General features: G+C 37.0%; 1 protein-coding gene across 3 annotated transcripts in view; it reads right to left on the bottom strand.

Annotated features, from left to right (window-relative positions):
- Positions 1-6812, bottom strand: part of runx2b (RUNX family transcription factor 2b) — a 51937-nt gene extending 45125 nt beyond the window's left edge. Inside the window, exons 1-2 of one of the 3 annotated variants that reach the window (XM_056269305.1) lie at positions 6338-6812; positions 6008-6125 (exon numbers count right to left, since the gene is read on the bottom strand). In XM_056269305.1, the coding sequence (XP_056125280.1) occupies positions 6008-6065 (58 nt within the window). In that variant the 5' untranslated portion in view covers positions 6066-6125; positions 6338-6812. The remainder of the gene's footprint in view (positions 1-6007; positions 6126-6337) is intronic. The other 2 variants (XM_056269303.1, XM_056269304.1) reach the window with 2 other exon arrangements.
- Between the last annotated feature and the right edge of the window lie 5462 nt (positions 6813-12274).

Here is a 12274-nt window from a genome sequence, read left to right as displayed (position 1 = left end):
TTTCAAAAACATTTTTTTAAAATCTTACCGACCCCAAACTTTTGAACGGTATCCCATGAGTTCCTACCTATGCAGAACGTTATAAAATAAGCCACTTATGAAGTTTGATGGTCAGAATGCCATCTATGTAGCCAGTATGCAGTGAGGCAGCTCACTCATTTTATGAAGAGAGACGATGTGAAAAAAAGTCACAATGTGCTTTAAATTCTCTGGGAACTTTCTTGTTAAATCAGTGTTTTGCCGTTCTCTCGCCTAAGAGAACAGGCCTTCCATTTCCCACATGCACATCAAAACAACAGAGACATGCACGCCACCAACAAATCAACTAATGTGCTGTAATTATATGTTACCGCTTTGAAGAGTCTAGTATTTGCTGCTCGGGCACATTTACCCCTACTATTCAAAGAACATTAAAGAGCATCTAAAATAAAACCCAGGAGAACATACACAGGATTTGTTGAAGTGTAAAAGACCTATTTAGGCAAACACAAATGTTCCCCATGATTGACTCAAGTTCAAAGTCTTGTTTTGGAGGCTTTTTTTCTCTCTCTCAATCCCGTCTGAATACGTGTTGAGTAAAAGTGAATAAAAGAAGATCCCTGCCCCTTCGTTCCCCATGCATGGATTTCCCAGCATCCCTCAAGACACCTCACACACTGTCAGTGTGACATCAAAGTCAATTACCGAACACAAGGCCAAGGTGTGCGCTGTCCCTCTCTGGGCTTTGAGCCGCACACATATTTAATTTCAGCCTTTGTGAGAGTGTGTGTGGGCCGCTGTGGGCGGGAACGCCTCCCAGAAACCTTTGTGTCCTGTGCAGGACGCAGCGCAGGTGGCATGTCAGTGATTCGAGGGGGTTTTACAACAGATAGGGCCCTTTTGTGCCGAGTGTGATTGAGCTATCGCGTTTAAACGTGTGGGAGGAAACAAGACGAGGGTGATGAAGACAGCACCGAAGCAGATGGGTGGTGTCTGATCTAGCCGTTTGTCTCTTGTGACATACTACTGCACCAGCTCAGAGGCGCAAGGTGATCCCTGCCTTTTTTTACGTCTTCCTGTACGTGTCACTGGCCCGCTCAGATTACAGCATTAGGCTTGTTAGGCTCCGCAGCCAGAACTGGAGTCCCACTGCCAACAAACTACTCTTCAGGTGTGCAACTGATCCATTTAACACCTCTATCCTTAAGGGGGTGTGTGGGCTGGTAATAGAACCAAATTAAGAGATGGTACCTGTTGCATCGTGACGCTATACGTCCAACCTTTTTTCATTTCCGGCCGCTCAGTCTGTGCATATGCCCTGACCATGACAAAAGGGATCGGTTTCATGCTCTTTGACTGTATGACTAAGTGCGTTAATCAAATTACCTCTTCCTTTTCTCATTCGTCAGTTCCCACCAGCTTCATCGGATTGATCAAAGGCCGGCGTCGGACAATATAACACATCCCATCCGACGTGTAGAGTAACTCTTTAATCAAAATTGAAAAGACTTTATTTATTATTTATCTATCTAATTCATTATTTATTTTTATTTCATAAAAACATACTATTGGGGCACATCTAAACATTGCGAATAGTTTTAGCTTGGACTAATTTAAGTGATGTTGTGGACTTCTAAAGGGAATTCACGTTACATTTCCTACTATTTACCATACGAACAAGCAAAAAAAACAAAAAAACATTCCTATATTTTTGTTAAAATCCTGTCATCATTTACTCACCCTCATGTTGTTCCAAACCTGTATGACCTTCTTTCTTCAAAACACAAAAGTAATACATTAAGAAAGTTGGGGTGTAAACAAGACTGGATCCTATTGATGTTCATTGTATGGAGAAAAACAGAACTTTTCAAAATATTTTTTTGGGGTGAGTAAATGATGAAATACATTTCATTTTTGGTGTGAACTATCCCTTTAACATCGTTTTTATTAAAATTAAGTCACATTAAAGACTCACTACGTTTAATTTTTTTTTTTTTTTACGTTGCTTCAAAAACATTAAAGTCAAAAATATTATTAATATTCATTAAATTTACAAGGTTATCATATTGATATGCTAATTAGCCAATCGCAGCATTGTTGTAATGCTTCCTGTCACATGACTTTTCGCTTGTACCCACTGATCTATATAGAATGACATAGATTATATATATATATATATATATATATATATATATATATATATATATATATATATATATATATATATATATATATATATATATATATATATCATTATATAGATCAGTGCTTGTACCTTTAAATTCACACAGTGCTTTAGTATCTCTATTACATTATGGTTCAAGTGACCCAATTCCGATTATTTCCTACCATGTGGCAAAGATGGGATATGACCCATGAACATGTAAGCTGGAAAAATGCACATGGATTCTAATATTCTCAGATCAGGTTTCAGGCCTCATTCATATGTGGAGATAAATCTGATATGAATCGGATATGTGTATTTGCATCTGCCATGTAAGCGTACAGATTGAATATTCCTGTCAATGCGAGTCTTACGTCATTGAAAAAGCGACGTGGCGAATGACGTCAACTCAGGTAGAGACCAACTACGATCACATGACTCTTTTCAATGGCGCAATGGAGGACGAAGGCTCAACCCAATGTTTTACTGACCTTTAAAAGCTTGTATTATCATTCCTGCGTCCATTGCAAATCATGCGGTTTTTACTTCCTTTTCGGGCTCAGCTTTTCCAGGTCAGTATGCCTACCTTGGGTTGTGTCCCAAAATGTGTAGTGTAAATGCAGATATCAGATATGATACACTTTTAAAAGAAGACGTAAGCTAGTCGTCAAAAAAAAAATTGGACACAGTCACCGAATCAGAATTGGGTATCAAGATCTGCAGTGTAAACGGAGCCTAATAGAACACAAGCTCAACGGAGACTCCTTATTCTCTGGTGCCAGAGAAAAGAAAAAATAATAAAAAACGTTATTTTAAATAACGCCTTTAAAGCAGCTTCTCAAGCCGCATTACACAATAAAACAGACAGATGATAATAAATAGTGATACAATAAAAAAAGAGATCATAGTGACCTTGCATTTGTACATTTATACTGTGCGTCTGGCTGTGCTTGTGAATCATTTTATATGTACAATTATTTTATAGTTGCAGTTATCATTTAGTGAGAATGTAAAAATATAGATAAATCGGATAGCTAAATATTCATTTAAATTATGATTTATTGAGAACGTAAGTGAGACAGAAAGAGCAATAAATAAATATTTATTTAAAATATGAATGAATTTAATATTAAAACAAAGTCAACTGCTCAAATCTTACCACTGGCTGTCATATGACATCTCAAAAGCAAACCAGCCTCACTTTCATAATTGTAATGATATTTGTCACTAAGTTTTACTGTATAATTGATGTTATTTTAGTTATAGAATTGGGCAACAGTGAAGGACGAGACTATAACCTCAAAGTCCTTTCACAAAAGGCGTAGTGTGCCCACAAAACTCTACCTGACCATTAGTGAATGAATACACCCCAAGGACCATTCAATATCTAAAAATTGCTGTCGAAATTACATGTTTGCTCGCCAGCTACAATTAAACAGTGCTAAATGAATATGGCTTTGATGATATTTTTAGATGATCCTCTCCCTTTCACAGAAGCTGCAGCTCAGGGTCAGAGATTTTCCCCTCGCTTCAATTACCTATTGATGAGAGGGCTTCCCTGCTCTGGCACTGCTTCGGAAAAAGCAAGTCTGGTTTGCTTTTAAGATGTCTCAGGAATGACGGCGGGCGGTGGGATCTGAGCAGACGATGCATGCAACAGAAGCTGCCTTTTAATACTCCTCTCAAATTATTTGGGATTCTCTGGAACGTTTAAAGACTTTGAGTCACTAAACTGTCTTCTTTCTTTCATCAATCTTTTTTATTTTGAAAATGTCTTGCATTCTCGCTAGATGATAATTGCTACCATGGGATAATTGTCAATACTGTAGCTCGATTTTGATAACGAGCAACAAAATATGCCCTGGAGAAACCTAGCGAGTCTGTCTCATGCCACACATGTAGACAATTACTCCACACCCATCTGCCATTAGGCAGCGTTACAGAGAATGTTTTCTACTTAATTAAATCCAAATCTCTCAATAGTGGAGCCTGAATGAAATATAATGTGTCTGGTAGGGTCTGGTTTCTTTTTTTTTCTCTTTTTTCCTTCACTGGTCATGACATCTATCAGTGGACACTAATATGAAAAGTTAAAAACTCTTAGCACTGTAAAAAAGTTCAATCAACTTGGATGTTTAAGTCATTTCAACTTAAATTACATTAAACTGATTTTAATTTTTTTTGCTGAATCTTGTATAACATAACAAAGTTGAAAACTTTATTTTGATGAGTTAAAGCAATGCAAAAACATATTTTGTTATAACTTACTGATCATATTTTTTTTTTTAAGAGTTAAGAGTTTTGCAAATTATATAAAATGTGGAATGCAAGTCAAACTGATTAATATTCAGCACCCGTGTCTACCACACACAACTAGTTTCAACTTTACAGAGAACTTATGTGTAAAACAATAACAGTAACCTTTTATTTATTCATAAAATGACCCCTCCCCGTCAAATTATTTAAATAATATGTTCCTCTAAACCGATCAAAATCTATTAAGCAGATAACATACAAAAGAGAACTTTTTTTTTGGTCACAAAGTCGACTTATACTTTCAGAAAGCAAAATGTAAGATAGCAAAAAAATCAGCAAAAACATATTGCAGAAAAAATACTATAAAATAACTTTGATAATGAGGTCTCACACAGAAGTAACTTCTTCCATGAAGGCAATTTCAAGCATGTTCATATAAACAGTTTTTGAACCATAATGATGCTGTCCGTTAAATCTAAAATGTTGCCTTAATGCAAAATATAGCTATTTAAAAACTAAAACCACACATTAACTGAATACAGTGAGAGTCTCATGTGGTCTTTTACTGTACATGTACATATCTGCACTAGCCACAATCGAGACAAACTTTCCCCCCGTCCCGTTCTCATCCTGGTCTCCTCTCACCCCTGAGAGCATGGGTCAGAGGTTAACATGCTAATGGGGCTCTGATTGCTGCAAGTGTCTCTGGGTTCCCCGCTCACACACACACACACACACACACACACACACACACACACACACACACACACACACACGCCAGAGAACAGCACGCGTGCTGAAGGAGCAGGCCTCCGCACAGCTGTGTTTGGAAAGCAGACATTCACACTCCAAAACGGCTTTACAACATTTCTCTTGGAGGAATCGGCAAAACCCATAGATCAGAATGAATGGGCTCTCTTACTTCTCTGTGACATGGGAAAGTCATATTTCTTTATGCACAATATGGATTTGTGCTTGCCTGTTATTCTTGTGTATTTAATAATGTTTTTATATTTTCTACAATTTCAGACACTATTTTTGTATATTTCGTCTCAGCATCCAGGTGTCAACAGACGTAATAAATTATAAAACGAGTAGGATTTTCAGTGAACGTCACTTAAAAGACACTAGAATTTATTCCGACCCAAATAATTCCAATATATATATACTGTATATACACATATATATATACATATACCCACAGCCAGACAGTCTGAGAAAGATGCTTAATCAAATACCTTTTGCAAAGAATATCGAAATACATTTCTCAACTTTTGAAGACTTTACGGTGACTTTCTCATCTGTATCTCTGGACTTTCAGCTTACACACCCACTAACCTAACAGTCAATGTCAAACATTCACTTATTTGCTTTTATACTGGATTTCAAACTCATATCCCAAAAAGCCTGCATTACGTTTACAATGACACTTCAGCACCCGAGCTTCCCTACAACAGTTCCTGCACGCAGTCGGGCTTTACGATGGCTGGCCGAGCCGAATGTTTGTAAACATCAACACATGATTGTTGCTTCTCAAAACGCAGTTCCTTATTATACGGTCCAGCACGTGGAACGGTCAAGAACAGGGTGAAATCCTTGGGCACTTACCCCAGAAGAAGTTCTGCTGACATGGGGTCATAGAACTAAAGAGGCTGTTGGATGCCATGGTCGCCACCGTCGGTCCCAAATTTCGCTTCTCTGTGGTTTTTGGTGACCCTTGACGCCTCTTAGGTTAGGAGCGTGCAGCAGCGTGCCAGGGGAAGATGCAAAAAAGGAAAAAACATCCACAAGAAATGCGTTTTTGTATCAACTATTTGCATGACCACAAGTAATAACCAGGTCTGGTTTAGGAAAAAATGCAAAAATCTGTCGCCCTATTGGACAGGACGGAGCCAAGCTTGCTGCAGAGGATAGTGCGGTTGGTTGAAGAGTACTTACTGGTTGGTGCGGTCCTCAAACCTGAAGTTGACCGGTGACAATTAACCATTTACGCGCCGCCGGCAGCCCCATGCAAAAATCCAGAGCCGAACTTTTCTGCGGTTCTGTGGTTGCTCGGGATGTGAGCGGAGCCTTCACACAAACCCAAAGAGGCACGAGCCTTTAAAAAATCTTTTTTCTTTCCCTCAGAACACTGTCACTGGAGAAGCAGGGTCACATGCTCGTGACATCACCGGAGTCGTGCGGGCCAACTTTCTTTGCTCCCTTCCTCTGTTTTCCTTCTGAAGACGCGTGGTTCTCCGGAGAGGGAAGGGGTGGGTGTGATACTGCTACTCATGAGTCATGAGGCTTCGTGAACGCTCAGCCTTCTCCCCGCACATGTGTGCGTACTTCTTTCACTCCTGCTCTCTTTCTACCTCTCCATCCTTCTTAGCTGTCTCTGCTGACCCTGAGGTGATGTGAGGTTAGCTGCTTATAATGTGGAAGGATTGTCTCTTAGAAGAACTGAATGCACAATGACAATGTGACACTTTTTTGGTGGTACATGTCATTTAACACACACGACCATTCAAAAGCTTGGGGTCTGAAAGATCTTTGTTTTTGAGAGGAGTGTCTGATGCTCACCAAGGCTGCATTTATTTGATGAAAGATACGTTGAAAACAGTAACATTGTGAAATATTATTACTATTTAAAATAGTTGTTTCTGTATTTGAATATTTTAAAATGTAATTTATTTCTGTGATGGCAAAGCTGAATCTTCAGCATCATCAGTGTCACATGATCCTTCAGAAATCATTCTAAAATGATGATTTGATGCTCAACGTTCTTCGCTATCACTTTACAATCATGTTTCATTTATTAACATAGCTAATGTGTTAACATGAAGAAAGAAAGAACAATACATCTATTAATATTAGTTAATGCAACATTTACTTATATATTATTAAAATCTCTAAAGTTGTATTTGTTAACATTAATGCACTTTGAACTAACACGAACAACAAAGTTATATTTTTATTAACTAATGTTAAGAAAGATGAATAAATACAGTAACAATTATTATATTGCTAATGTTAGTTCATGTTAGTTAATACATTGTAAAGTGTTACCATTTCTTATTTTCAATGTTGAAAACTGATGATTAGAACGTTCAGAACAGCATTAACTTGAAATAGAAATCTTTTGTAAAATTATAAATGTCTTTACTGTCATTTTGAATTCATTTTAATGCATCACTGTTGAATAAAAGTATTAATTCCACTTAAAAAAACTCCAAACTGACTCAACATAAAATGTAGTGTACACACTGATCAATCAGGCAAAAATTAATGAATAAATTAAACATTTTAACTGAACATTTAGATGAATAAATACAGTAACAAATGTATTGCTAGTTCATGTTAGTTAATACATTAACTATGATAAAGAGGTGAGGTAATAAAATAAAGATAAATAATGTGGAGGCCCTTCTCTTCTTTCAGTTTCTTGCTCATAAAGGCACGACATATGCCTGGTACGCTGCATCTATCTCAGTATGCGTGTGTGAACGAGTCAGCCTCTCTGTTCTCCAAACGAGCAATTCCTGTAAGAGGCAATAGATTATTCTGTACCTGACAACCGGGGTGTGTGATGAAGAGATGCCTCCCAAACATGTGACAAACCACTATCACGCTCGGTGACTCACCGGTTTCACACGGCACGCAGACGTTTGCCTGGCAGAGGCTCTGGGCTGCTTTGTGATCCTGCTTGTGGGTATTTGTTTAAACAGATAAAGAATGCTGTCGTTAAAATGTATCGAAAGTCTGGAACGCATGGAATGTTTTAGATATTTTATTTCAAGTTGAACCTAGTTGAACACACAGTGAAGGGACTAACTAGTTAAACATATTGCTTGCACTGTATTAACTGCAGTTTAACTAAATAGCTTGTAGTTATATCTCTGAATATAATTTGGTAACATTGCTAAACAATGCCATACATGCACAAAATAATGTGACATATGGGAAAAAACCTTAAAGGACCTTTAACTGAAAATTTAAATGCTTCAGAGAGTGAAACGCACCCTATACAGTTTGAATAGCATGTTTAATTTATGGCTTGTTTTTGCTCTCTATGTTAATTATAAGCATTATCCTGGAATACCCTGCGGCTCAAAGCTAATTACCAATTCTAGTGTAAATATTTTTCTCTATGTTCACACCCACATCACAAATGCATCACACAAATTTAAATATTAGCAGTGTTTGGCATCTAAATATGACAATGCGCCACTTTGGTAGTACAAAGACCCCTGATATTATCATCTGATGTAAATAAATGATCATGAATAAATTTAAGTACAGTAACACACATTACTGTTCAAAAGTCTGAGGTCAGTAAGATTTTTATTTTTGAGGGGGGAAAAAGCACTTTATGCTCACCAAGGCTGCATGATCAAAAATACAGTAAGAAACTGTAATATTGTGAAATATTATTACAATTTAAAATAACTGTTTTCTATTTCAATATATTTTAAAATGTAATGTATCCCTATGATGCAAAACTGAATTTTCAGCATCATTACTCCAGTCTTCAGTGTCACGTGATTCTTTAGAAATCATTGTAATATGCTGATTTGCTGCTCAAGAAATATTTCTTCTTATTATCAATGTTGAAAACAGGATTCTTGATGAATAGAAAGTTCAAAAGAACAGCATTTACTAATAAATAGAAATCTTTTGAAACGTTATAAATGTCTTTACTGTCACTTTTGATAAATTTAATGCATCCTTAATGAATAAAAGCATTAATTCCTTAAAAAAAATTACTGGTCTTAAACTTTTTAATGGTAGTGTACATCCTTGATCAATGACTGAAGCAAAAATGACAATTAAAAAAAAAAAAATCTGATTTCATAAAATAAACAAAAAATGAAATATTAATATATTTACAAATAATATTTTTTTAAATAATTAACTGCACCGCTTTCTCTATTTTATGCAATGCATTAATTAACACTGAATTTGTAATTTGATTGAATTTTTTTTCCAAGCCCCCACCCAACCAAGTCATTCAAGACAGTTAATTTTAGATGTAATATTTAAGAATCTCCAAATGAACACCACATAATGAAGGACCAATTTGGCAGGCAGAATGTTTTCAAAATGTTAAAAATACATTTGCAATAACAGAGATCATATATATATACACACGTTAAGACTTGGCTCGATGTCCTGCCTTAGCCATATGAAACGAACAGGCAGGTACAGTGATTTAGTTTAACAGGCTACATCTGTAAAACGCCAGGCTAGTTTACACTGTGGCCGCCTCTGAATTAACATGCTTTTATAGGAAACAAACACCACTTGCAAGCAGTTCCTGTTGGCAGGAGCTACAAATACAAATATTGGGCATCGTTGAAGGTGGCGATCTACTATATTAAGGAGATCCACCGTATTACAGGAGAGAGACCCGTAAAATACTGTTCACCCTCTAGAAAGTCCAGAGCAACTCAATACGTGAAGTTATATTTCCAAAAGGATGTTTATATTTGATGTGAATTGTTCGGTATGGTCTGTAAGGTATAATTTGAATGAAAGTAGATATTTTTCTTTTGCCGTCCAATGGTGAGTCTACATCTTCCAGTGACCTAGAGGGCCTTTCTTGTGGTGTCTGCTCGACTGTTTTTGGAGTTGCAGCTTGGAAGGAAAATAAAAATCGCCCTCAGCGTAGGATGGGGGTGGGGGGGGGGGGGGGGGGGGGATGTTTAATATCGAATGGCTTTCTTACAAGTACAACATGCATTAAAAATAACTCCTAGAACTGAAATTAAATCAAAAATTTTGAACGAAAGACGAAAAAAAGGGTCAAGAAACATCGAAACAACATTATTTTGCTAAAGAAGATATTTTAGTCTGGTGGCCTAACCACTGCAAACTCAGCCAATTTCTTACTCTCTGCCATTTTAATCAAGAATCCTATCCAGGATAAACACGAGTCTACCTACACAGCAGTTCAAAACGCCAGAGTCTCTGGGGAACTTCAGCGATGATTTCCAAAGTTTCCTTCACAAGTCTAATTGCTTGTTGGAGGGCATTAGTGGCTACCTATGTACATCCATCCATATTCCATATAAATATCTTTACATGTCAACTGGAGACTTTTACAGAACTCGCTAAGAAAACAATAACAAAAGACAACAACATGTTATGATACATACAGAAAGAAATGAATGAATACATATGAAAGGTCTAAGGTTTGTTTGGGGAAACCTGTTTGAAAACAGTTATTTTTAGCAGACACTTCAGCTTTAAAGGGGACCTATTATGCAAAATTCAATTTTATAAGGGGTTTGAAGTGAACACAGATGTTTGTCCACACTGTGTGTAAACAGCCAGCCTATAATGGTAAAAATCCACCCACTCCTTTTTTATATAATCCCCATAAATCATAAACAGCCTCTCCAAACGACCGGTTCCAGATCTCCCCCTAATTTTGCGTAAAAGTAGGGGGAAGCCCCGCCCATGCTGATTAGCATAGACCCCGCCCTGAGTGAGTCTGCCATTTCTGTTTCCTCACTGTCGAGTTATACAATGTCTGTGCCAAATTACAAATGTTCTGTTATTGGATGTACCAATGCACATAAGAGTCTCCATAGACTGAGGACAGCGTTGTTGAACTTCATTTATGGAAAGGAAAAGTGACGAATAAAGTCGAGGGTCAGTTCAACGCTGGATTTGCACAAAAGTTGTTTCATAAAGATTTTTAGATTAACATGATGGTACATGCTACACAACAACTTCATACATTTATCCACTAACCGTTTAGAATAGTCCAGGTGAATTTTTAAAAGTTGCAACTTCTTCGCGAGTCTCTCCATCTCTCCGGTTCGAACATGTAAAGCTGAACATCGCTACTGACACTTTCTGACATTTTGGCTGCGTGACATTCTCCAGTTTTGTTGTTGCTGGAGTAGCTGGGAGTGTTTAAAAAAAAACACTGGGTCTCATTCATGAAACACAAGCAGAACTAATTTTTGTGTAAATCGTGTGTAAAGTGGTTCTGGCGTAAATTTTCGGATTCATGAAAATGTTCGTATTTTCCAAATGTTAGTTGGTACGAAAGAAATCTACACCTGCTCCAAGCCACGCGTAAATAGTGAGTTTAACATCCGAACGTTTTTCTCACTAATAACTAAGGCTGCATTTTAATTCACCTTAATCGGGTACATATTTATTTACACAGCATTTTGAAAAAATATTATATATAGTAATTACATACGGTTTTTCTTTTCACTTCTGGGACTGTTTGATTAATAGATGAAACTCCATTAACTGCATCTGTAATATGCTGCCAAGCTTGCTTTTTTTTAGGACCTGATACGCCACTATGTACGCTTGAAAATAAAATGTGGTGTTTTGAATGAACTTCTGATAATAAAACTTTGATTTCTGCATCTGAGAATTTTTTCTTTTTCATTTGCTTTTGAGAAGACACGTTGAAATCCTTCGTTTAGTGTCATAATATGACGCCCATATATAGTTGTCAGTCAGATTTAATGGGCGGGATTTATGGTAATTGAGAATGAGCGTGCACGCGCGTCCCATTTACGACTGATTGGAATTCATTAACACACACACACATTTCACTATCACATCTGACGTTTACGAAGTATTTGTGAATCAGGAGATGAGTTTTCGGGAAGGTCTCTTTACGCGCAAATCACTCTCATATTTACTCGTATATTTACGAATGTTTCATGAATGAGACCCACTGAGTGTTTTTGCTCACACCCAAATAGGGGCAAATTTGACAAGCTATAGCCTGATAAATGATCAATGGGGTATTTTGAGCTGAAACTTAACTCCTAGAACTGAAATTCAATCAAAAATTTTGAACGAAAGAAAGAAAAAAGGGTCAAGAAACATCGAAACAACATTATTTTGGTAAAGAAGATC

The sequence above is a fragment of the Rhinichthys klamathensis genome, unplaced genomic scaffold (genome assembly GCF_029890125.1).
Source record: "Rhinichthys klamathensis goyatoka isolate OS25496 unplaced genomic scaffold, OSU_Roscu_1.1 h1tg000281l_1, whole genome shotgun sequence".
NCBI lineage: Eukaryota > Metazoa > Chordata > Actinopteri > Cypriniformes > Leuciscidae > Rhinichthys > Rhinichthys klamathensis.
Note: the sequence above shows the minus strand (reverse complement) of the source record. Positions and strands in the feature narration are given on the sequence as shown.